General features: G+C 43.1%; 1 protein-coding gene across 2 annotated transcripts in view; it reads right to left on the bottom strand.

Moving 5' to 3' along the window:
* The window catches only part of LOC103474724 (uncharacterized), a 60,819-nt gene extending 34,398 nt beyond the window's left edge, over nt 1-26,421 (bottom strand). Inside the window, exons 1-2 of one of the 2 annotated variants that reach the window (XM_008425879.3) lie at nt 25,149-26,421; nt 16,110-16,451 (exon numbers count right to left, since the gene is read on the bottom strand). In XM_008425879.3, coding sequence (XP_008424101.2) covers nt 16,110-16,451; nt 25,149-25,277 — 471 coding nt within the window. In that variant the 5' untranslated portion in view covers nt 25,278-26,421. The remainder of the gene's footprint in view (nt 1-16,109; nt 16,452-25,148) is intronic. The other variant, XM_017308412.2, reaches the window with a different exon arrangement.
* Between the last annotated feature and the right edge of the window lie 728 nt (nt 26,422-27,149).

Raw genomic sequence — 27,149 nt, 5'->3', positions numbered from 1 at the left:
CTCATGCACTGAATTATTGTGTGGAGGTTTTGACTGAGGCGTCGCATATATGGGACAACGCTGTGACCAAAGTGCAATATAGTGACATTCAGGAATGATCCGATTCTTCTGGATGGATCTTTACTAAGGTAGATAGGACTGAAGCCTCACTGAGAGCCATTCTTTGTTCTTGTAGCTGTTCTGCAGTAGCTATTATTTTATTTAATGAAAAAAAAAATATATATATATATATATACATCCATTTTCTTGCACCCTTTTTCCCTCAGTGGGGTCGGGAGGGTTGCTGGTGCCCATCTCCAGCCAACGTTTCGGGTGGGGGGCGGGGTACACCCTGGACAGGTCGCCAGTCTGTCGCAGGGCAACACAGAGACACACAGGACACACAACCATGCACACACACACTCATACCTAGGGGCAATTTGGAGAGGCCAATTAACCTGACAGTCATGTTTTTGGACTGTGGGAGGAAACCGGAGTACCTGGAGAAAACCCACGCATACACAGGGAGAACATGCAAGCTCCATGCAGAGAGACCCCAGGCCGGGAATCGAACCCAGAGCCTTCTTGCTGCAAGGCAACAGCTCTACCAACTGCGCCACTGTGCAGCCCCTATATATATATATATATATATATATATATATATATATATATATATATATATATATATATATATATATATATATATATATATATATATATATATATATATATATATATATATATATTTTTTTTTTTTTTTTTTTTTTTTTTAAATTGGCGAATAAATAAAACAACCTAGGAATACAGAGCATGCTCATTGCTCTTTGTTTTAGTCACCTGTCATGGTGGCAGACATTGCAGCAGGAGGGAGGATGAAAACAGTCACGTGCTCCTTCTGCTTGGTTATTCCTTGGACAGTGTTCATAGTTGAGCGTTGCTTACCATTAATTGCCATGTTTAATGGTGCAGTTTAATGGTGCAAACAGTTGTGGTTTCTGACACTGGCAATATGGGCAACCGCCCAGGGTGTTATTTTTTTTAGGGATGGCAGGAGACCTCTGTGTATTGTGGCACAGAGATGATAGCAAAACAGAATGAAGAAGAGTTTGAATTGATACTGGTTACATTTATTTCAGCTCTAAGTATTTAATATCTAGGTGTTTTTATTTGAATGTGGATCTTTCAGATCAATTTGAGAAGCAATTTTGATAGGTGCACTTAATTTTATTGTGTCATGTAGCGCGGGGTGCTGGTCTTGGTCTTGTCTTGGTCTCAGGTTTGGTGGTCTAGACTACAACTCTGCTACGTGGCTCCTTGGTTCCATGTCCTCCCTTGCCCACCCTTTCAGTTGGATTTTTTTCAAAATAAATGCCACTAGTGGCAAAAAAAAAAGTGAGGACAGGAGACAAGATGTTTCCATCCCTGAAATTCGGATGCGTAGAATCCCATCTAAGTCTAAACTATGTTACAGAGAGTAAACATAATGCTTTATCTGTGGCATTGTTCATTAAAAGGCACATTTCTGATGTATTAAAATTAAATACTACCGGTTCACTTATTGATATTAGTGATTAGGCAATGCATTCAGCAAGCACTTTTACTTTTAATACTTAAGTATTTTTAAAAGCCAGTACTTTTTTACTTTTACTTAAGTAAAATGTTAATGTGGTACTTTTACTTTTACTTGAGTACATTTTTGTCTGTGTATTTGTACTTTTACTTAAGTACATTTTTTTAGTACTTTCTCCACCACTGCTGCAGTGTTAGACTGAGAAATGAAAAATGCCATGACAGCTGACAAACTATCCAACGGTGTAAGACAAGCTACATGAAATGCCTCTATAGGCAGACATTTCTGCAGACAGGAAGTGGATTTTTGATTTCCTCTACCTCCAGAGCACCAAGGAATGTTCAGGAGCCACACAGGTGAGCTTTTCTGCAACATTTCAACTTCAGATTTCTATGAGTTCACATGAGCGACTGAACAGAAATGCCTCATGTTGAATCACATTCAGTCATCAAAGTTCAGCACATTAGTGTAAAAATCTTTCAAGTCTGAACACAAGCTTTTTTAATGTGTTTAGTGGATTTGCATTAGCTTCTGCTAATTCTTTATATGTTTAGCAGTCTAGCAACAGTTGCTAATTTTTTTTACGTTTAGTTGATTAACATTAGCTTCTGATAATTTTTAATATGTTTAATCAGCTAAGTAATAGCTCCTCATTTTTTTTATGTGTTGAGCGGATTAGCTTAGCCAAGCTAGGATTCTTGTTTATCAGTGTTTAGTGAACCTAAGTTGGTCGGTAGCTGCGACTGGCTAGATCATTGTTCTGGCTAGAACTGCTGTAGACTTTACTTCTCTCTATCACAACCATGGCAGCTATTTTGAAAAATGTCCCCCAGAAAAAGAAAAAACGAGATGAGGGAAACGTATGTTTTCTATGGTTCAAAATATGCAAGCTACGATTAGACACCAAATCGTGCAAAAACATAATTTTCCATGACAACTGTGGTGGCCTTCTTGAAAAAAAATCTAAACATTATCAGTAAATATGACGTCTATTGGTCCAATCATACAAGAGTTGACACCAGAAGTATTTTTTGGAGACTAACTTTTTTTTTATTTTCAAAAATCAAGCCCCCGCGAACATCTGTGCCAAGTCAGGTTCTCGCTCTTGTATCCACACGTGAAAGATCTTACTGAAATATTCAATCATCCGCTGCTCTATATGCAGGTGCAGAGAGAGCTAAAAGAGAAGAGCCGTCTCCCAAAATACTAAAACAACACGAAAGCAGCAGCATGAGTGTGGATAGTAGCAGTCCACTCCCTTCAGCTGCAGGCCGTCCGGCCACGCTGATGCCCTTCCCTCACGCTCGCAAACAGACATCAGTTATCGCACTGCAGATTCTGTTCTGCGAAGGTTTATGGCTGTTTCTTTCCTCTTTGCATCCCCTCTTTTTTCTCAGCGAGCCCCTCCGCTCCCTCCTCCCCTATAGGTGCCCTCTCTCACCGTCTGTCCCTCCCTCGCTCCCCCTCAGACATGGGCAGGGTAGGATATCCCGACAAAGCCAGGCTGTACAAACAGAGCTCTACGACAGGAAGAACTCCCATCCCTGAGAGAGGAATTTCCCCTTAGAGCTCACACACACACACACACACACACACGCACACACGCGCGCACTCACAGCAGCTCAGACATCCACCGTAACCCTTTGTTTTTTTGCTTTCATTTATAATCCGGAATAATTTGAGACAAAACATGTCATTCATCAATTTAGACAACAAATAGGAATTTGTGGTGTTTTGCTTTATTCGCTCAACGACAGCTTGAATGTATTCATCGTCGAGTAAACATGGCAGCCGCTGCTTTAGAGTCGATAATGAGTCTTTGGCTTTCAGTTTTCCCTCTTTTAATTTTAATAAAAGCTCAGATTTTAGTTGCAACAAAGTGTCGTTTGCTGTTACCGTCGACTTTTCTGTTTCCAGATGCGTCGATATGCAAATTTTCAAATGGCAAATTATAAATGCACAGATCTGAACTGCAAATGGCTGAGGTGAAAAATAAAAGTGTGAACAAGCGAGACTCTGCCAACATGTCTGAGGAAAGAAAAGTGTTATTTGAATGAGAGGATTTTCCTCTCACTGGCACCGTAGTCAGATGTTGCTCTGTTTTTACCCATTTACTTATGACTAATATTTCTAAATTCGCTTTTTTTTTCTTTTTTTACTGTAATCTTGAATCTCTGTATTTCTTCAGATATGTTGCTAATTTTGACACAACACAGGAGGTCAGAAATAATATGGATTCATTATTTCTTCTCAAAATTGCTTCACCAATTGGGATTCAAATCAGAGTTTCCCGAAGTCAATTTTTGTCAGCAAACTAATTTAGCAAATTTGGTGAACAAGACCTGCTGCGCTCGCAATTAACTTGAATTAATCAAGCTGCACCACCAATTAAAAACACTTCTTCTTTTTATTTATTTATTCCTTAGTTTAAATAAGCAGCTGGCTAAATTGGTTTTCAGGAAAGATTCAGACGGGAAAATTATAAACCACCTTGACCCATTTAGATTTTTTTTTTGTTGTTACTGTTACATCTGTTAGAGAACAGATCTTGAATCCCAAATAGGACGAACAGTTGATTTTTTATTTTACGGTCAATTACAGCTCCTTCTCTTCTTTCTTGACATCTAAATTGCCTCAGGTGATGAGGAAACATCTTCTTATGCCTCTCATAAAGACTGATGTGGACTGAATCTCTCATGTATGCTAGTATGGCATAACATTATGACCAGTTGCCTTTTCCTGCTGACCCATTGACTCCACTAGACCCACCGAAGGTTTGCTGTGGCAAAGACATTAGCACCAGATCCTTTAAGTCCTGTGACATCACAAAGCGGAGCAAATGGATTAAAGTTTGCAATTTAGCATTTGCATTTAAAAGCCTTTGTGTAACACAGACCTGCTTGGAGGAGAGTGACAGCTAAGCAGAAGGTTAATTAGTTTGCTATACTGTGATACTTCAGTGTTATTGTTATGCTACGTTAAAAAGCTCAAATCAATCACAGAACCTCTCTCCAAATCATGCAAATGGTTGTCATGACTGCAGCTGCAACTGAGCCGGATTAGGCGCTCGACACCTTACCTGTGCTGTAAACTGGTTGTTGAGGTAACCACAGAAACAATGCAATTACTATTCCTGCAGCAGGTTTGCTGCTACACTGTAACGCGTGTTTGATTAAAGCGCCACGGCGGAAACGCTTTCTGGTTTGTTTTCGGCGAGAGTGAGAAAACGTCAGTCAGACTGGTTTCCAGAGAAAAGAGCACAGAGAAGTGAAATGCCGTCTGATTCCTTGAGCTCTTGAGAGCCCCACGGTCTAAGTGGGATTCTGTCAAATATGACTATTGTGCTGCTGAAAGGATTCTATGATCAAAACAATGGAGAAAAGCAATCAGAGCGCAAAGGAGCGGGAGACATTACGGTGGCTCAAATGTGAATTTTAAAACCTTCTACGGATATTAACCAGGACTGTCCATCTCTCTGTCCTCAGGTGAAACACACACACAGACACACACACACACAGAACCCGAGACGAGGAATTAGACCCCCAGTGTGCAGCCATCCACCCCGCCCCGCTCCCATGGCCCCGTCTCTGTAATTAGACGTCTCTGTTCTCACACTCCTGACGTCCCCTCTGTTTTTCTTCCATTGTGGATATAATTAGCAGCAGACTTTATCTGCCCTTGTTTGCCATCATTCACTTTCCATCTGTCCAAAAGGAAAAAGTCAGTCATCTGGCTGCTGTTCCTAAAAAGCTCTCGACCCTCCGGCGGGGGGAACCGAATGCTCCGACTATTCGCTGCAGAGGAACGCAGAACATTTTTCCTGCTAGGAGCCAAAAGTACGAACTCGGTGAAGGAACGAAGGCATTACAGAAACCAACATCTTAAGGGCCAATAAAATTCATTTTGGTCAGAAATTAAAACAAATACATGGGCTGACAGTGAAGAAGTGGGAGTATCTGTTAGAAGAGCTACAGAAAGATTACAAACAATTTACAATCACACATCTAAAGCCATAAACTTCACTGTTTCTATGTGAAGTTTGCCGTTTTCCCAGCATGCACTGCTTGATTTAGACTAACATCCACAATCGTTCTGCCGTTCTCTTTGCTCTAGTTTGAGCTTTCACACAAAGTACTTCATGCTCCATCTCTCATGGGGTAATAAGATGCTTCAGGGATGATTTAGTGTAATACGTATCTAAAATTACATTAATATGGCTCATAGCTGGAGCACTGACCTCCAAAAACAAGAGGTACAATATTTGAAACAGGTGGTTTTATAAGTACATCTTTCAGTCTATAAACCCAGACGGTGTTTATATACGTTCATCTTTATCGGAAAACGTGAACAAACAATGAAAATATTCTTAAGTTTGTTTTTTTTTTCAGTAAATCTGTAACAATTTTAACATATAACCATAGAATACAAACTCGAATATCCGTGTGGAAATATTTTGCTTTGGCATCTTTTCGGTGTGGGTCTAAATAAACATAACTCCTGAATTCCCAGGTTAATTAGCATGAAGTAAATGTAGGACAATGTGCGCTACCTGAGCTGAGTGCTGAGAATAATCTATTACATGATGATGATGTCAGCCAATAGCAAACGGATACATCAACTAATCACATGGAGATCATAATCAGCCCATTACTGCTTGACTGGATTTGATTGGTGAGCAGGAGGTCAAATCCTGCTGACCTCTGCAGCCTATAGATCTCAAGAAAATGACTATTGATTGAATTGTTTATATTTTATAACAGGGATCAGCAGCAGCTATTGCAAAAATATTTATTATTCCTCTCTTTATATTTCGTTAAGAAAGAGTTTCTTGTGTTAAGAAGATTTTAGTATAAAGTTCTACTAACATATTTTTCTACAATCTTTTTATGCTGAACTTCAGCCCCTAAACATTTCTGTTAAGCCTGACAATGAATCAATTAATGGAATGATAAATTAAAATGAGCTCAGTAATTTCCATTCTGATTATTATTACTTTTGGAAAGGCAGTTTTGTTTTCAGAGACACCATGCTCTATTTTATTTTTGTTTTAGGTTGTAAGTCTGTTTTTTTTCCTGTCATGTTTTTTGGTGCTTTTTACAAAGTATTCTATACAAAATTAAAGTTTATTAGCAGATAAACTTGTGTTACTGTGCCATTATCAAAACATTACTTGAAAACGGTCACAAAACAACGATATTATATTTTATGGCAATAATTTCTGGTATAATTTATCGTCCAGCAAAATCCGCTAGATCGTGACGGATCTATTTCTCTGCTTGTTTCTGAAAACATTTAACTCTAAATAACAGGATTATTTCAGCAATTAAAAAGTTCCGTTTTGTCTCTTTATATTACAGATACCTTAGCGAAGAACCTGGCTATATTTGGATCTTTACATGTTTGGCTGCTGACAAAAAAACAACCACATTTCAACTTTACCCAAAGCACATCGAAACAAACACATAGGTGCATGATTTCTGTTCGCAGCAAAAAGTAGAAACTTTGCACTTGAAGAGGAAAATCAGTCGGACTTCTCTTTGTCTCATCCAGCCGCCTCCCTCTCCGTCTGAAAGTCACATTCCTGCGAGGTTAATTGGCCGCGGCCACTTCAAACGCCGTGGAACAACAGAGGCCTCTTGACATGTCGTGCGATGTCAGGCTGTCTCATCCTTATCCTGTCCGCCCATCAGCCGCTGCTCCTCCTCCGCCTCCTGCTGATTATGATTCTCTCAGCAGAGTGAGTAAGCCGCCATGACACGCGCACTTCCACCTGAAGCACCTGTGCCCTTTCCTCTGAGATCACCGGCAGGCCTCCTCTGCTCTGTCTCTTCCCTCACTTCCTCTCCGCTCGCCGTTTCCCCTCCGTTCCGCCGCTTGCGACAACTTTCACAAATTACTCCCAGCTCGACCTCCTCCCTCGCATCCTCCATCGTAACCCAGCCTCCCTCACTTCCACAGGAAATCACCCTTTTCCAGTCGACGGGCGCTTCACGCGTTCAGAGTCTGCTGAGTGGCGTCAGCCGTTATTATCTGGAAAATAGTCGGAGGACAACAACGTGTGTGTGCATCCTCACACTGCTGATTAAACTGCATCAGTGTGTGTGTGTAAGCTGCACTTTGTAAGTCAGGTTGGTTTTCATGAACTAGCCTTAGCACTCATGACCGCCTCTGCTGACGAGAAGAGTCTGTGGCGGCACAGAGAGAAAGGGGGAGGGTGTGAGCGGCGCACACATGAGCATGACTGACAGTTGTGCAGACACGACATGGTGACAGTTTTTATAAATATGAAGGAAAAAAACCATTTTCATACGAGTTACACATTGCAGCTGTTGAAAGTTGGGGTTCAGTGTCAGACCTGCAAACCGAACCTCCACCTCTGACCCTGACCTCTGACCCTGAACCTCACATCCTGCTCCCGTGTTAACATGAGATCCGTGTCCAAACGTAAGCCTCTTCCTGGAACACCAGGCAGCAGTCAAGGCCTTGCATGTTTTTTGTTTTTGTTTTATATACTGTCATAAAAAGCAGCTGAAATTGAATCATTAAAGCTGAGCATCGTCCAAAACGTTCCCCGCTGCAAGAACGCGAGTCCGGCAAACCCGAGCCCGAGGCTGCAGGGGTAAAATCAGCAGTGAGTCATTGCCAAACATTTCTTGCTTAAAATGTTTGCGGTTGGTCCTGTTGAGCTTTGGCAACAAAAGAGACCACAGGGGAGGGAGAGGGGAGAAAAAACGGCAGGTCTGTTGGGACTCGATCCGGCTGAAGATCTCAGGAGGGCAGCGGCACACAAAACAAAAACAGCGGTTTAAATCTGCGTGTGGGGGCAAAGAAAGGGAACGAGAGACGTGACGGGGTGAAAGACGTCAGAAGGACGGGCCCTGAAAGGAAACTATTGTTTGTAATTGCAGCTTTGAGTCCATTTATACACCTGCGAGCCGCACACAAACGGAGACACTCGCTAATCTCACAATGATCGTGTAAATCAAACTCCTCTCTATTCTCTCTTCTTTTTTTCTTCTTTTTTTTTATAAAGACTCTCGATCCAATTTGCACACAAATGAAATCATTAATGCGCGCCTCCCCCAGAGACGTTTACCCTATCTCTAAAAAACACCCACTTCAAATCCTGCTGGAAATTAACCTTTTTTTTGTGTGCGTGTGCGTGTGTGGATCCGGATGCATTCGGTGCATTTGGGTGTGTCTGTGGTCTGTGGGAGGCAAATTAAAAGGATTGTGAGGAGAAAAGTGAGTCTGCAGATGTGTATGTTCAGACAGCAGTATCAGCATACATGCAGGTATGCAAGGCTGCACCGGAGAGTCAATTAGAGGGGGATGAGGGGGGACAAAAGAGAGGAAAACACAAGTGACACACAGAGGAAGAGTGAAAGAGAAACTCCGGAGGGGAAAGAAAGCTCCGACTATGCTCGTCTACGTTCGTTTCTCTTCAGCGGTTTCCCTCTGCTCGGCTCCCACACAGCAGGAATGTGCAGGTTGCAACAATGGCTGTGTGTCTCCATCACATGCTATGAGAACGAACGAATGAGTCCGCCCTCTGTTCAAAACCCGGAGACTAAAGTGCATTCATTTTACTACTCTAAGCATAATTAAGGAACTCGACTGCCGGGGTGCTTTCATTTTTGAAATTTCTCACGTTTACTTTCTATGATGAAAGTCTCGTCCCGCAACGAGATCAAAATGTCCAGCAGATACATCTACAGTCCAATTTGGATATGAAAAACGCTGCAGCTCATAGAGAGGATGGGAAGTGTAACGGGTTGGAGCTGAAATACAGTAAATGTGTTATTAGAACTGTAAGACCGAGACAGAAACCCACTGATGTTTAATATTCTGCTGCTACAATCCATTCAAAGGTTTCTTTTATTGTTTACTTTCATAACCAAATTATATAATGGCCAGATGGTCATTTGTAGAAATGTCCAGCTGGCCAATTGGTAGGCAATACAGAAAACCTTTTGAAACCTGGATTCCCTCCACTACATTTCTCACCTTTGACCTCTACAGGAGGCGACAGCCTGCGACCAACACCGAGTTACACCAGCACACACGTAGAGCTGCAGATAAAACCGTCGGGTACATCGAGGTGTTTGGGGATTTGTTTGGTTTACAATCGGGGCTGCAGCAACGAACGGATGAAATCAATAAAAATCGATTACTAAAAGTTTTGGCAAATAATTTTATTATTGATTCATGTTGAGGCCATGTCGCAGTCGTTCACTTGGTCAGTGCCAGGTGACTGATTTATGGATCAATCAAAAAAAAAAGAATAATAATCGACTGGTTAATCAAATATTAAAATAATCATTAGTTGATCTACAACCATACAGTAAACGCAGCGACTGCAGAGGATCGACTATTACGAGTCCAGATGTTTGGAGGAGAAAGTAATGATAGGTGAGCTGAAGTGTCTCATTTTACATTCAGAAAAAAAAGAAAGATCACCATAACTTTGAATAATTGTTAAATATAGACATACGTTCAATAATTACTATGATAAATTACTGCAAAATGGTCTCAGATTACACCTTATAATGAAACAACATGAAGTTGATGAGAATGAAACGGGACGAGATGTTAGCAATGTTTTCATAGGAGGTGCAAGTTCAGTGTTTGGTGTTCACAGATAAAATGAAAGGTTTCATAAGTATTTTCAGTTCGTAGCGAGAGACGCAGTCCAGATCCAACGGAGAAATAAACCAGATCCAAACCATAAACTGTGGCGTTCTCTCTGTTTACCAATCAGTCGTATCTTCACGGTTCCTGTTTTTCTTTCCTCTGAACCATAAAAAAAGAACTTAAAGTACTGTTTTAATTTCATTTCCAGCTCATCTGAAGTTTGGACGTCCAGAGGTTGACAGAGGCTAAAGTTAAGAAGCGACACTTTCCCAAGAGGAAAACTTTTACAGTCGACGTCGAACAACCTGGACAAAGTCTAGACATTTTTTCCTCATTTCCATCATTTTGCTCAGACACCGTCACCTCTTATCCTCACATCTGTGCAGAAAATGTTAAAAATGAGAAGAAATGTTCTTCTGTTGTATTTTTATTTTTTTTGCACAATATGTTGCCTTGATGCGGATGTTTTCAAACAGAATAAAAATGGTGTAGTAGAGGCTTAAAACAGCCTCCAAACATTTAGCTAGAGCTAAATAGAACTCATTTTTCCTCAAAGAAAAAAGCTTCAAGTCGGATTTAAGCCGCTCTGCTGTCTGCAAAGGCGTTGCAATAATAACTTTAATTACTGTAATATCCATAAGGCTGCTGTGACAGATGAATATTTTTGGGCCGTATGTGAGCACTTAAATGTAATTACTTCCTGTTAAAAGCTCCATGACTGAGGGGACGGTCCCTGCTTTTAGCGCTTGACCTTCTTCCCATGTTTTCAGCACACACACACACGCACACACACACACACACACACACATATATGTCACTTATAATTATCTCAAAAAAATTGATTACGCTGTATAACAGCTTCTGACAGTAAATCATATTTCTCAAACACCAGGTGATTCAGATTAATATTAATGATGCAAACTAGATTATTTGATGCAAAAACTTTTATATTTTTTTTCTTTCATGTTTAAGATACTTGAGGACGCGGTGAGGAAAAACGTAGAAATGTGAACACGGTCGCTGTTATCAGCCTGGATTCATTGTTGTAACATAAAATTGAACTTCATTGATAATTTTCTGAGGTTGAACGATAGCATTCAAGCGCTCGGGGAAGCTTTCTGTTCTCTCACGCTTCCAGATCCAGGAACAAACTCTGTGACTCGGCGAGAAGCCTGGGCGGTTTACTGCAACGCATTTGCATGATGGAAGCAGTTTTGCATGTCGCTGTGAAAAGAAGGAGATTGCACGTACAGCGCACGGTCCATTTTCTCATCTCATGCATTTCTTTTAGAAGCAAAAATCATCCGATTTGAGTAATTTTTTATGTACTAAGCTAGCAGGTATTTCCTCGAGTTTGGGTTTACATTACCGCAGCTTGGATTTGGTGCTTTGCTGCAATGTTTGCTTTGTGTCGACATATTCCAAAGAGTCCAAAGAACGAGTTTGAAAGGCATTAAGAAGAATTAACAATCAAGCTCTACGATATCTATAAATGATCAGTATTTAATTACCGTTCACCATTTCCTCGTACACAGCTCGCACTGCTCCATCGCTTATGTAAATTATTTTTGTTGACTCAATGAAGCTACTATAAATATATATTTATCGCTTGTTGCTAAAGGTATCCATGTCCAACACTCACAGTTACTCTTCAATAAATTCACATTTCCTCCCTGTTTTTGTCATACCTAGCAAGCGGTATCCTTTAGCGCTAAGCTAACTTTTAGGATGTATCCTCCCTGTTTTGATATGACTCATTGATAATTTGACATCCAACATGTTTCAGTTCAGCTTCACTGAATTTTGTGGAGAAAAAAAACGACAGAAAAGGATGTTCTTGTAGCTCAAGTAAGAACATCTAGAAACCAACACGTCCTTCTCTGATCTATACAAATTCAAGTCTCTACAAAGCCTTTTCTGACTTGTAAAATCAGTCCTGGCAGAAACTGTCCTCAAGCTCCATATTTGCAGCAGGACAATGACAGAAAGCAGCCCAGTAAGTTTCCCTTTTTTGGAGTGGCCTAGCCAAAGTCTGGGCTTAACTTGAGGCGAGAAATTACCTTAAATTGTCTTTTCCTCTTCATCAATAAAACCATAATTAAAAAAATAAAACGTCTCTTTTTGGGCTATATTTTTGTTCTATTTTGGATTACCTGAAACATTTGTGACAAACTCCCTCCTCCCCATCCCCCCCAAAAAAAACAAAACAGAAGAAATCTGAAAAGATGAAAACACTTTTTTTACTTCAAAGTATGTGCAATTGACCTTAATGATTTCTCTGAAGTATCTAAGAGAGATTCCTTTATTCTTCAGTGACTTTAATTAGTATTAGGGACGAAAAAAATGATCAAAAACACTTTAAAATCCTACAGGCTGTCAGGCTGTTTCATAACTCTAAACCCTAAGTATTCCAGCAGCAGACAGTGAGATAAATAAAGCGAATCCCTCATAAAGGTAAAAACAAGCGATGTCCTCTGCCAGCCTGCCTCCTTCCACTCACCGTTTATTTGTTTCTGCTCGACAGAAGCTAATTAAGCGCTTTCATGTCAGCTTGCTTTGCTCCTCTCATTGTTTAAAGCAGAGCCTAATACCTACAGAGACAGAGCTTCAAGAAATGACTTATGTTATGAAGTCTTTGAACCTGTCTAATCTCAGCTGAAAAAACAAAAAAGAAACCCAGACTGCTGATTGTCTGTTCCTTGGCGGGCCGAGAACAAGTCGTGCTTCTCAGGATCACAGATTTTCCAGGAGGCGACAAAAAAAAACTAGATTTCTATTTTTTTTTTTACATCCAAAACCAGACAAAAGAAAGTATAGGATTTAGATTTAGAGGGAAAAAATCCTAACACGGACTGAGAGCAGCTTAAAGGGGGATGACACCTGGCCTTGATCGCATCAGGCACAAAGCAAATACAACGAATTACAATCATGCCCACATTCATAAGCAAATGCACATATTTCCCTGGAGAGATTAGAGGAGGGAGGGCAGGAGGACAGAGAGGAGAGCTCACCTTACCTCATAATGACTCGGCTCACCTGTTGATCCCCTCACCTGGGGCAGGGGGATCACCCCCCGCCCCCTCTGCCTCACAGAGATGGCCGGATAAAGCCGTCCTTTCAGCTGAGGCTGCCACGAAGCGCCCTGATCCGGCCCGCCCCACGGCGCGGCCCTGAAACCGATCCAGGTAGGCTTTCTCACGGAGAAATTTTCTCACACTCACGCCTGCCAATCACACACCTCCCCGGGGAGCGGGACGAGGGGGACGAAGCTCGGCACTCACGCGGCGTGCATCCAGCACGCCCAGATGTAAACGGTACACAGATAAGGGAAGATAATTGGCTCTGGGACAGCGAGTCTCACAGGTAAACGGGCCGATACCGATCACAGCGAGGAAACCTAAGCCGGTCCTGTGTAGCGTTCGTGTGTGCAGGTGTATTAAAGAGACAGGGAGCTTTATCCTCATCAGGTAAATCAAACAGTTTTTAGTGCAGAGACTCCAACACGCTGGAGGAGTGAAGGAAACATGTTTCCCCACATCAGACACATTTTTACAACATCCCCGCCAGCATGCCTAGGTGGGCCCCATATGGGGGAAAGGAGGGCAGACATATGGGCCCCATATGGGTTTGCCTATGTAGGGCCACAGCTTACATGGGCCCTATATGGGCAAACCCATGTGGGCCCACCACCATGTAGGGCCCATGTGGGCTGCCCTCCTTTTCCCACCTAGGCATGCTGGCAGGGATGTTATGATTAGAGCTTAAACTCTGGAAAGCGTTGAGATCAAACCGGACCCGCCATGTAGGGAGCAAACTAAGAAACAATCACAAGGAGAAGAGAGGAGAAGGAGGAGGAGGAGGAGGAGGAGGAGGAGGAATCCTTTTAGCCAAAAACTAAATAAAATCTCTAAAGTCCCGCAGAAAATTATGGATCTGCCAAGTCATTTTAGAGGGATTCTCTTGAGCTTTAAACAAGCATTAGCTGCTAATGGAGTCTGAAAAGGAAGCAGCCTCTGTGTCTTTAATTCACCCAAGCTGTGTTTGTTGGGGGTTTTTTTATGTTAATAATGAAAACATGTGGAGGGGAAAAAGAAAAAAAGATGGCTGGAGAGGGGAATGAAAGAGCCAAGCTCAATAATCAATAAACCTTTTGGTCACTCTGGTGTTCTGTTTTGTAATTAAATTACTCTTTCATTCAAGGATGTCGAGTCTAGCAGCCAGGAGCAGGAAGTTCAAAAAGCTCCCGAAAGAGCAAAAGTGAAAAACATTTGGATGGACGGAAGAAAGAGAGAGAAACCGAGGAAACTAGTGGACGGAAAAACAGGACTGAACGAATTAGCAAACAAACCGAACCCAACATGCATCCCTTTAAGTTCAAAAATAATACACAGAGTGATTGTAGATTACAGATATTGCTAATCTATATCTGATCATCATAAACCAATACCTGCTGTTGATCGATTTTATGCTTCATGTTACAGGCACCTTGTGCAACTTTTGTTTGATCAATCTGGGTTTTTTCCCCAAACAATCAAAGTTTTTTGCTTTGTTGTTGTCAAAGGAGACCGTCTGATAAAATTGCTTTTAACAGGAAAAACTGCACAGACAATATTTAATTCACACAAACTAAAAATGTACCTTTGTATTGAGCAGCTGGAACCCCATTGAAATATGCTAGCACTAAATATCAACAAGTCTTATCAAAACAGAGAGCAAACACGCTAATCCTAGCATAGCACTTCAGCAGACTTCAAGGCTCAAGATTCACCTATTTGTGGATTTTTCTGCAGAACATATTTTATTATTTATTATTATTTAAAATATTTGGAGAAGAAAATGCAGCTTGGGAAGCTGAAATATGAATTATTGTTTAGTTGGTGAGTACAGCTAATCAGCATCCTGAGCCTCCATGGCTCTGATTAGTCACCAACTCCAAAGGATTAATTGTTACCTCCAGTCAGACGATACATGTTGGTAAAATGAAAAGATGATTTTTTTAAAACCTAAATCTGCTAGAGGTATTAATAATTATGAGCCTAACTTCACTTGGTGACTCAAATCTTTAATCTGAAATGACTCAAATCAGCGTTGGAGGACAAACTCTCTAGTTTGAAGGCAGATCAAATCTACTGGCTTCAAACAAACAAATCTGGCATCAAAATATTCCTGCTTTCTCTCTTAAAGTGTCATTGTGAAGAGATTGGGTGGGGGGAAGGAGAAAATGTTGAGCCCAGCTCATCAAACCATTTGATGACAATTTTGTCTTTAATTGGCATCTATTTTTAAGTCTCCCGCATGCAGATCGGGAGGTTTATTTAGTTAGATTTTATGTTTTAAACGCACTGATGATCCCAGAAAGCAGCGGCCATTATCACCCCAAGAGGCTCTCAGCAGATGACAGCTGAGGGTTTCCCAGAATGAACTGAAGCTGATGTGGAAGGAGCAAATATACTCACTTCAAAAAATAAAAAATAAAAATATATCAAGCATGGAATAAACAGCCATGACTGTTTCCTGTCACAAAACAGCGACGGTAAAGTGTTTGGACTCCTCACTACACGCTCAAGGTCAGGAGAGAAAAAAAAGGTGGGGCCTAATAAAAGCCAGTGTTGGTGTTGAAATTAAGATTGTTTCTCCCGAGTAATAAAAAAATGGATTTTTGCTTTGCGTTTCCAAAGAGAAGGCATCTCTCATAAAGAGATATTTAGCTGAAATCGGGGAGCTGTGTGGTGAAAGCTGCTGTAATGGCTCCCAGTAATAGAAAAGCAACATCATGTGAACTCTGACAGCGAGGGGTTATCATCACTCCAATCTAGCCTTGGTTCGAGAGGATTGTATTATACTTGAAGCTTAGCCTGTTCCCTTGGTAACCATACTGGTAACAAGCACATCCCCCCACCCCATCTTCCATCCCAGTAGTACTTACTGGCCAGGCATATTTGAAGTGAATGGAGATGTGTCCGTTAGTCCCGTCCTCTCCTCCTCCCCCTCCTCCGGGTTCGTGTCCTCGGTGCCGGAGCGACAGGGAGTTTCCGCCCAGGACGCCCGTGGTGCCGGACCCGAAGGTGCAGGTCCCTGTGGGGACCACCCGGGCCTGGTACTCCTTGAGGCAGGCGTGGAAGAAGGTGTCGCACTGATCCCGGGCAGAGCAGCGCTGGTCGCTGCCGCCGCCGGCCTGCAGGTCGCAGCAGTCTCCGGCCTGCAGGAGGCCGTGCGGGTTGTGGAAGTGACGGATCTGGAGCTCGAACATCCCAGCGGCGCGTACAGCCTGGACCGGGAGAGAGAGGGCAGAAAGTAGCAGAGCGATAAGGAGGCGTGAAAACATGGAAACTCTCAGAAAGAAAGTTGTTTCTCAGAGCTCCGAGTCAACTTTGAGCCTCCTTCCCGGCTAAATCTGACGCGGGCTGACTGAACAGTGGAGCGTTTTCTGGGTTAGTTTGATTTGCTCAACAAAAGCAGGATGCCCCGCGGAGGACCTCTGCAGCAGTATGCTCTCTAATCACAATGAGAGCCGCTGGTGCTTCAGCTCCCGCTGAGCTTCTGCATCCCGCAGAAGGTTTACACCATTAGAGAAGAGAGCGAGCCTCTGTGTTGTCATATTCACAAATATGCTGCTGCTTTCAAACACGTCCACCGCCTTGCAGATGTTTTCATGCCCCTTGAACTTTTCCACGTTTTGTGACAACGCAGCTACATTCGTCAGCGTGTCTTAGTCGGGTTTGTGTCCCACTGGGAAGTGGAAGGAAAATGATTACTGTTTTTTTTCTGCAGCTCCAGTTTTGTATGTCTACAGATTTAAATTGGTCCCCACTCTTCTCAGCTTCCATCAGGTTAAACGAGGGAATCGGAGATGACTGATTCCTGGCAGATTTTCAAGTAGATGTAAGTCTGGTCTTTGACTAGGCCATGTTTTTGGGATTGTCGTTCTGATGGAAGGGGATCCTGTCTGCATCTCTGGTCTTTTCCAGCCTCCCAAAACGGTTTTCTACCTGCATCAGCCCAGATTTAGATTTATTTATCTTCCCCACAGCATCCTGCTGCCACCACCGTGTCTCAAACCATGGATGATGTGTTCAGAGTAAAGAGAAGTGATGGTTTCTCTCAACAAGTAGGAGCTTTGGATATTTTACATAAGCACCTGAGGCCTACAAAGCAACAAAAAAAAAGTATTTTTGTCTAGTTTAAATACACTTGAAATACGACAACACTATTGTACTTTTTCATAAACACTAAGGAATTATTGACTTAAATCAAGCTCCTATGTCTTGCTGAAAGTTACTTCTAAGTCAGTTTTCTAAGATATTTGCACAGGAAACTCGACCAGAAATACTTGGTAATATTTCTTTTTTGTTTTTGCAGTGAGGGTTCATCCCCTGAGGTGAACAACATTTAAGTAGCAGGTTTTCCTCTGAAGGCGTCGTACTCTGTGCACTTTTTCAGGATTTTATTGGCAAAATAAAAAAGTTTTTGGAGGGCATGTATAATTCATCGCTGGATGCTCTCTCTTCCAGCCAGAGACAGAGAGAGAAAGAGAGAGAGGGAGGGAGAGAGAGAGAAGTGAATCAGGAAAAAGAAAAAAAGAGACAGAGAGACATAACTCTGATTCCCACAACTCTGTCTGACCTCTGGAGAGGAAAAAACAAACTTTTCCATCTAAATTATGAACAGACACACCAAACACTCCTGCCATATAATCCTCCAACTGTTTATCTCCCCACTTCCTTTTGTTTGCCTCGTCCCCTTCTCTTTCTTTGCTATGTGCGGCCGCCACTCCCTTCTTATTCTTCCCTCATGTCCTCATCCCCAGGGGGAACTCTGGATTCTCCTCCTCCTCCTCTTCCTCCTCCTCACTTCTTTCTCAATGCGAAGCTGTGATGTTCCTGTCATTTCTCTCCCGGCGGCGACAATCGGCCGCTCTGCTTTGTGTCCGTCGGCTCGTTTCATTCTCGGAGTTGGCTCCTTGTTTGTGGACGAGCAGACGATTCGCGCGCACACACACACTCGTTACACACATATGCCAGAGTTAATAAGACCCCTGAGATTCCCAGAGCAGAAGGGTCAGGTATGTGTGCGTAGCAAGAAGGAGGAAAGTGTGTGCCTCTTTCTTTTTTTTTTCTTTTTTTGCAAAAATAAACCATAATCTGAGTTTGCCAGTAAAGTCCTTGCTGATCCACAGACATCGCGGCTGTGAACCCAAAGAGCCGCTGTGAACCCGATCGTATGCGATGCGGTCCCAAGCCGAGCCAAAAATCGGCCCATTGTTAAAGAGCGAGTGTCCCCCCGCTGCACCCGGGGTCCCTGGGGGTGGGGGGGGGGGTTTGCCGGGGCCTGAAGAGAGAAGTGGAGGAGGGTGGGTGGACTTGGCTACATCAAAAGGCCTGCGGAGATACAGTGGCGCTCATCACTCCACATCCTCCTTTCTTCCTCTCCTCCGCTCGCTGCCGGAGCCATTCCCCGCATACCAGCGTTTCAGCGCTCAGTCGGAGCCGAGACAGCGAGACAGAGGGGTCTGAGCCGGGGGGCCCCCAGCCCGCTCGGCAGGAGACCCCCGGCACTTAGAGGCGCGCACAGAAAGGTCCCCCCGCCATTGAAAAGATGGATATTTATGGCTCAGTAATGGAACCGACCGTTAAAGGAAGAGGAGACCTGAAAGCAGGCAGGGCGCAGAGGAGAAATGTGAAAGAGATTAATCGCACAAACTGTTTATCCTCCAGTTTCTAGTGCAAACACACCAGTACACCTGAAGTAAGATAAAACAATTTTTAAAAAACTAACTTATAAGTAACTTTTCAGCAAGAGCTTGTCTAAATTTGTAGTTCCACTAGCAGATTATGTAATTTGTAAAATAGAACTTTTTCATCAATATTAAGGAGTTGCTGACTTAAAGTAAGCTTCTATATTTGCTGAAAGGAAACTTTTCAGTCAGTTTTGTCTTGTTTTAAGTGTACTAATAAATAGACCAGAGGACTTAGTGAGGTTTTGTGTTTTTGAAGTTCTTCTTTGTCAAATCGCTCAAGTTCAGTCAGGTTAGACGAAGAGCGTATTTGAACACCAACTTTCAAGTCTTTCCATCTCAGTCTGGACTTTGACTAGGCCATTCAGACACATGAATGCGGTTTGATCGGCTCTGGTCATGGGTTTAGAGTCGTCGTCCCTCTGGAAGTTTAATGTTAATCCCCACAGCATGACGACGCCTCCACCATGTTCACTTGCTCAGGGCATTGATTTTCACAGCATTCAGCAAATGGGAGAAAAAGCTCAGTGTTGATCTCCCCTCAAATAATCAACAGTCAGATGGTTTTTGTGGACGTCAGATCAGTGAAACGTGCAGATTAGTCCATCTGAGCTGCGGATTTCTGCAAACTTAAATTGCTCTGTGTCCATCTTGAGGCTGGAAAGGTACATTCATGCTTGGATTCCTGGATGGCTCATTGTTTCGCTTGTCTTAACAAGACCTCCCCGGATCGCCCGCAGGTTGCTCAGAACGCTTCGGAAAAGCTTCTGACGAAAGTTCTCCAAGTTTTCACACGTTACAGTTCTGCTTATTTAAGTGGCACGCACTGCGAAGCAGCTCCAAAGTCCTCTACCACGTCCCGATTTCTGATTTATGGAGCTTCACATACAACGACTGTGTGATCAGGACCTGCTGCTGGCTTACAGCGGAGCTGAAGAAGAGGAGAAAAGCTTCACGCTTGTAGACAACTTGTCATATTTTAAACCTGTTTTCGGTAAATGTTGGTTTAGTTGTTTGCTTTTAGTGAAGCACGTTGGGATTTCTGCCTTGACATCGGCTCATTAATAAAATCTCAGTGTTTTCAGAAGGTGCCTTTGTTTCTGTCTTCAGTTTCTGTGTAACAAACGTCTGTTTGGATGTTGCTGAGGTGCAATTTATCTTCCATTGACCCCCCAAAAAAGAGGCACACAGACTAGAAGGCGGCCTGTGAAATCTGCAGATTTGCTCCTTTTCTTTCTTTGACATGATCCCAAAACTGAAAATAATTTTTTCTTGTTTAGCTTAAGAGTGTGTTGTCTGCAAAAGAATCATTCCGCCCCCTCCTACTTCAATTCAAAAGGAGAAGAAGCGTCCGATAATTATATTATGTGAGGACAGAATGAAAAAACTTCATTTCTCTCTGTCTGTTTGAGCAAATTTACTACAAACGAACTTCAAAGATTTGCAACGAGGGGAGCTTTGATCTCCTCTCCAGACATTTTCTGCGAGCCATAATTGCACAGCGTGCTGGATCGTATGCTCTATTAAAAAAACATATCTCCGAGCAGATAAGACTGGAGGGACGGCTTTGTCTGATAAATCACAGGTTCTGATACTTCTCTCTCCTGCGTTACGATGAAGAGGCGAAAACAGCTGCAGAGGGTTCTGACTCTGCAGTGCGGTCAGGAGCAAGAAGAAGAAGAAGCAGAAGAAGAAGTGTGTTGTTGCTCAGCTGTGAAGGGGGCTGCAGAGGTGCAGAGCTGCCCCATGTTCAACATTCACACGCCCCAGAGTTGATTGGCCTGTGGCCCTGTGCTCCACACACGCACACACACACACACACACACACACACACACACACACACAGGAGCACAGACACTGTTTGTGAGCTCAGCGCTCGGAGCAAAGGAAAAAATGTGCTCACACACACACACGCACATACACACACACACACCAAGGAGCACCTCTCTGCCTTGTGGGTCCTGTCACACATCACAGCCGTCCTGTCAGCAGTGCCTTGCAAAAGGTGCAGGATAATCATTTCCCCCCCCTCTCTCACACAGGGGAAAAAAGTAGCATAAGACTTGGTTGTTTTATGCGACTCAATTCCTGAAGAATGTCAAGAAAACACCAAAACACCAAAACAGATCTGCACACACGGTGTGATTGCTAAGGTGTTTACACCCTGTGAACTTTGTCATAATGTGTCATGTCAACGACGCAGATTTCAGCGTACTCGTATTAAGATACGGATGAGTAAAACGAATCTGAAAAGTGTGCGGCGCATTTGTATTCAGCCAATCTGAGTCAGATCAGGGGGACGCACAGCTTCATCTCCTACCACAGACTCGATTAGATTCACGTCTGACTTTGACTAGGGCGTCCCGACACAAATACGCTTTGATCTACGACTGAAACGATTAATGGGATGAATCGCAATAAATCGATTACTGAGATAATCGCCAACCTGTTTAGTCATCGATTAATCGCTAACTGGAGTATTTGGACTCAAAAAAAGACCATTTGCTGACAGGATAGCATATTGAGAGCAGCAATTAAGCCAAAACGGTTAAAGAGGCTAAAAGGGAATATTTGGCAAATATAATTTCCTCAAACAGCCATAACTCACGTGTTTTATTTCACACCATTGACTCTGTCCTTAATATTCCACAGAATGCCTGTTTGGAAGCTTCTCCTGACATGTGTGCTAAGTTTCTGCATTTCTTTATTGAAAAGGTTGGTAGTACCAGGGCTCTTATCACAGCTCCTGACTCCGACCCTTCTGTTTCGGTACATTGCTCTGCTGCCTTCAATCAGTTTGAACTTGTGACTGTCTCACTTTTAGAGGACGTGGTTGGCCACATTAAGCCATCAGGTTCCCCACGTGATCCTGTCCCTCCACAATTTTTTAAAGATATTTTATCTAGCATAGTGCAGCCTGTTCTTGCAATTATAAATAGCAGTCTGTCCTCAGGTGTGGTGCCCTCTAGTTTTAAACATGCAGTAGTGCAGCCACTGCTTAAAAAACCTGGCCTTGATCCTACTGTTCTGGCTAATTATCGGCCTATTTCGAAGCTGCCTTTTCTTTCCAAGGTTTTAGAAAAAATTGTGTACTGTCAGCTGAAACAGTTTTTAGATGACAATGGCATTCTGGAGGTTTTCCAGTCAGGTTTTAAAACTCTTCATAGCACAGAATCTGCTTTAATAAGAGTTTTTAATGACATCCTTCTTGCATGTGATTCTGGTAACCATGTTGTTCTGATTTTACTTGATTTAACTGCTGCCTTTGATACAGTAGACCACAATATTTTAATATCGCGATTACACCACATTGTTGGTATTGATGGCACTGTTCTTAAATGGTTCCAGTCTTACCTAGAGGAGAGAACATTTTCAGTGAAAATTAGTGACTCTGAATCACCTGCTGTTTCAATGACTTATGGTGTCCCGCAGGGCTCAATTCTGGGCCCACTGCTTTTCTCTCTTTATTTATTGCCTCTGGGTTCTATCCTTAGGAAACATGGGATTTCTTTTCATTGTTATGCTGATGATTGTCAGATTTATTTGCCCATGAAGCAGAAGGATGTCCACTCTATCAAACATCTCCTGGCATGTGTTGGTGATATTAAATCTTGGTTGGCCTTGAACTTTTTAAATTGTAATGAAAACAAAACAGAGGTGATTGTGTTTGGACCCAGTGGCTCCTCTGAGTCCTCCTCTGTTGACCTTGGACCTTTGGAGGTATATTTTAAACATGTTATTACGGACCTTGGTTTTAAGGTGGACAGTGATTTTAAATTGGACAGCCAAATCAGAGCCGTGGTTAAGTCCAGCTTTTATCATTTAAGGCAATTGGCATCAGTGAAATCTTTTCTTTCCAGGCAACATTTTGAAACAGTGATCCACGCTTTTATCTCGACTCGACTGGATTACTGTAACGCACTTTATCTGGGAGTCAGTCAGTCGCTGCTCTCACGTCTGCAGCTGGTTCAGAATGCAGCTGCTAGACTTTTGACAGGAACTCGGAAGAGGGAGCATGTGACCCCTGTCCTGGCCTCACTTCACTGGCTGCCTGTATATTTTAGGATTCATTTTAAAATTCTTTTGTTTGTTTTTAAATCACTGCATAATCTTGCCCCGGCTTACCTCTCTGAGCTTCTTCACCCCTACGTACCTTATCGGTCTCTCAGGTCAGCAGATCAGCTGCTCTTGGAGGTACCAAGATCCAGGAGGAAGCTCAGAGGGGACAGGGCTTTCTCTGTCATAGGTCCTAAGTTATGGAATGACTTGCCTTTGCAGGTCAGAGAGGCCCCTTCACTGTCCACTTTTAAAGTTCGTCTTAAAACCCATTTATTTTACTTGGCTTTTAACTCCTGCGGGATCTAGTTTTAGAGTGTATGTTTTTGTTTTTAAACTGTAAGAGTTTTTATTTTTATTTTTTATTATGTTGTGTTTTAATGTACAGCACTTTGTATCAGCTGTGGTTGTTTTAAAGTGCTTTATAAATAAAGTTGGTATGGTATGGTAAAAACTGTACAAAATATAAACATTTTGCATCTAAATTAAAAAAAAAAATAACTTTCTTGCTTGTAAATATGTGAAACCTAAAACTCTTTGAGTGGGATGGTTTTAGCTTCACCTGGTTAAAATTTCAAAAAGAAAATGTCTCATTAAGCATCTTTCACTATGCAAATATTAATCATCCATCCATCCATCCATCCATCCATCCATCCATCCATCCATCCATCCATCCATCCATCCATCCATCCATCCATCCATCCATCCATCCATCCATCCATCCATTTTCTTACACCCTTGTCCCTTAGTGGGGTCGGGAGAGGGCAAATATTAATCAATTAATCAAAAAAAAAATCAACAGATCATCCCGACGCTGCATTGATGTTAAGTCAAGACTTTTACACCATTTAAAGTATTTTTAGCTGCAGATGTTCAAGTGAATACTACAGGAAATACGTTCTTGCATTTTCTTCTTTAAAAAGGGAACCACATTATTCGTCTATTTGGATATTTTTAACATATTCCTAATATTGCGTTAAAAAGGCTTGTGTAGCTACATGAAAAATCAGCAGAATGAGTCCATTTTGACATCAATTAATCGATTCATCATCAGAATAATCAATTGAATAACCAATCACTAAAATAACTGTTAGCTGCTACTTTCCCGTCAACGCCGACCAGCTTCCACATCCCTGCTAAGAAGAAGCAGCCCCCTCAGCATGACGCTGCCACCACCGTGCTTCACTGTGAGGCTGCTGTGGCCAAAAAGCTGAACTTTTGCTCTCACCAACTTGTTCCCTGTGTCGATCGTTTTAAAGAACACACCGCTAACAGACTGTCCCGCCTGAGCTGCGGGTCTCTCCGACTCCTCCAGAGGTCTTTACTTGCCTCTGAGCAACCATTACCTCACCCGACCTGTCAGCTTACGGGGTCAAGTCTTTGCAGGTTTGCGGTTGAGAACGATTCATTATATTTTTCCTCTCCCGCCGTCACTATTACGCACAGCCGTCGTGTCAGTGGAGTAACGCACATGCGGCTTTGTGGCGCGAAGGAGGATCAGGATCTGTGATTTGTCCGAATCGTGTGCAGAGAAACATCCAGTGGGAGCGAAGAGCTCCTTTATGGAGCGGTGAGGTGCACACCGGAGGGGGTGTGGTGGCTATAATTAAGGTGTTATCTCCGCTCCGTTACTCAGAAAGGATTCATCAAATTACCTCCGACAGAAGAAGCTGTTTATTTGGAATATAAACCATCAAATTATTATTATTATTTTTCTTTCTTTAAGCCTGATCACACATACTCTCTGGTAAAACAGTGATAAATGCAAAAAACCTGGGGGGGGGGGAGCATCCTTTTTGCACCCTGATAGATGAACGACTTGTGTTTTTATTATTATTATTATTATTATTATTATTATTATTATTATTATTATTATTATTATTATTATTATTATTAGTTCTGATCTATTAGTCTTATAACTACAATCAGCCTCTGCTGACAGCGGGCTGAGACAACAGGTGGGCGCATCGCCATGGGAGCAGAAAGAGGGCAGCACAAAGCCGAGCTGGCGCGTGGACTTTACTGGTGGCTATTTCTACTCAGGTGTCCTCTAAAAAATAAAAAAAGAAAAAGAAAAAGAAAAAAAGAAACCACGCACCGAACAGCATTTGGCAGGTCAGCCTCGGGGCTTTGAGGTTCACGTCGCCCGAAATAGCACTTTAATCGTTTGCTTACCGGCGGCTGTAGCGTCAGGACGGCGAGAAGAATCACGGCCGGCTGCAGGTGGAGGCGCGCCCTCCGGAGCTTTACGCCTCCGCTTCCAGGACCCATCGGAGTTCTCCCGTGCGCTCTGGTGCTCTCCATCCCCGCGTCCAGGGAACTGGAGAGAACTGGAACAGCAGGCTGTGCGCTCCGACGCTGGTGGTGGCACTCCTCTCCCTCTCTTTCTCTTTCCCCTCCTCCTCTTCCTCCTCCTCCTGCGTCTTTTCTGCGCGCAGGTCTCCTCTTCCTCAGACTCAAACCCTCAAACTCCCATAAGGCAACTTCATCGCGTCGAGAGAACTGGAACCCGCCGTGACCCCCCTCTCTCCCTCCTCCCCCCTTTACCCCAGCTACTGCGCCCCAACGAGCCCACCAGCCCGCATTTGCGCCTCCTGTCTAGATGTCAGCGCATAAATCCACATAGTTCACAGGAACACTCTCCTTTTCCTGCCGCCACCTGCGCTAAGAGGATTTGAGGGTCCAATCTGCCTGCTCACTTGACTTGAACTCTCATCCCAATTAGATGGCACTCTCTCTTCATCTCCGCCATCTGTTTTCCGGGCTTGTTCCGCCGGGCAGAAATAACAAAAAGAAGCCGATTCTTCTGGAAGAAATGTTCATCATCCAGAGCGCGAAGCGAATAAAAGTTGCATCTCTGCAGCGGAATCTCTCTCTCTCTCTCTCTCTCTCTCTCTCTCTCTCTCTCTCTCTCTCTGTCTCTCTCTCTCTTTCTCTCTTTCTTTGCAGACTTCTCATGCAAGCGGCTGCATGGCTGTTTGGTTTGTGAACCCGATCCGAAGCCTGGAAGGGGCAGAGTCAGTGTGGGAAACAATGAGAGAGAGAGAGAGAGAGAGAGAGAGAGAGAGAGAGAGAGAGAGAGAGAGAGAGAGAGAGAGAGAGAGAGAGAGAGAGAGAGTCAAAGGGTGTGTCCTGAGGCAGGGAATATCCTTGTTTCAGACGGGATGGTCCCCAGAGCGCAGCAGAGCGCTCTCCTCTCCTCGTTGCCCCGCAGCCCACTTTACTCTTTTTTGGCACATTTACACGTGGGATTACGGGCGATTCGCTTCACGGACCCGTTTGAGTTTCCCCTCCACCTTTGGTGACACCTCCCTGGTTTCTGTCCTCCAGTTTCCCCTCCTCGGCTCCGCCGGGTCAATTAACTGCTGTCACAGCAGCTCTCTCTGAGTTTGGATAGTCTCTAAAAAGAGAGGAGACCTTCAAACTGAACCCACTTTATAGGAAAACGGGCTCTTCCGCTGATCTAATAAAAACTGTTAACAGAAAGTAGAGGGAAAGCATGTATTACATGAGGAAGATATCAGCCCAGTGTGGCATGACCTAGGGGGCGTCACAGTCCACTCATTCATTTCACAAAACCCGTCAAGATGGGATTAACACTTCGTTTTGCTCTCTCCACGTTTTGTCAAACGACTGATCAACGAGGAAGTAGCTCCAGTCTTGCATTTTTCAGACGCGCCACTTGTCCGACATTCCTGAGTCAAATGGCTTCACACCTCTTCTTCTCTGTGTAGACATGCTCTCCAGAGTCCTGCTAATGACCTGATTGTTTGATTCAGGTGTGTTGCAGCAGATGCACATCTAAAAGCCCTCAAGGACTGGAGTTTGGCCTTGTGTTATGCCACGTAAGGAGAGTCCTGACGTGACAAGAGTCAGGTCAAGGACATACGGTTGGTGCAAGCGGCCCATGACAGAATTTAAAAGTCAAACAGGAACCAGAACCCATTTCCGATGAGAAGACTATGGAAATCAAATCTACTGTACGAGTTAAATCTGATGCACTTCCTCAGTAAACAGGGTCGCTACGCTGAGCTCAACAGCGCAGCTATTGCTGAAGAAAGCAGGTACCTCGTATTGCTGAAGTTGTTGTCAGAAAGCAATGATTTGGTCCAGTTGCAGCTTTTGATGTGAGCAATATGCCCCAAGAAAACAAGTCAGTCAATGTTCCTATTCCTT

The sequence above is a fragment of the Poecilia reticulata genome, chromosome 13 (assembly GCF_904066995.2).
Source record: "Poecilia reticulata chromosome 13, P_reticulata-male-v2, whole genome shotgun sequence".
NCBI lineage: Eukaryota > Metazoa > Chordata > Actinopteri > Cyprinodontiformes > Poeciliidae > Poecilia > Poecilia reticulata.
The sequence above is the reverse complement of the archived record's forward strand: the minus strand, read 5'-3'. Positions and strand labels throughout refer to the sequence as shown.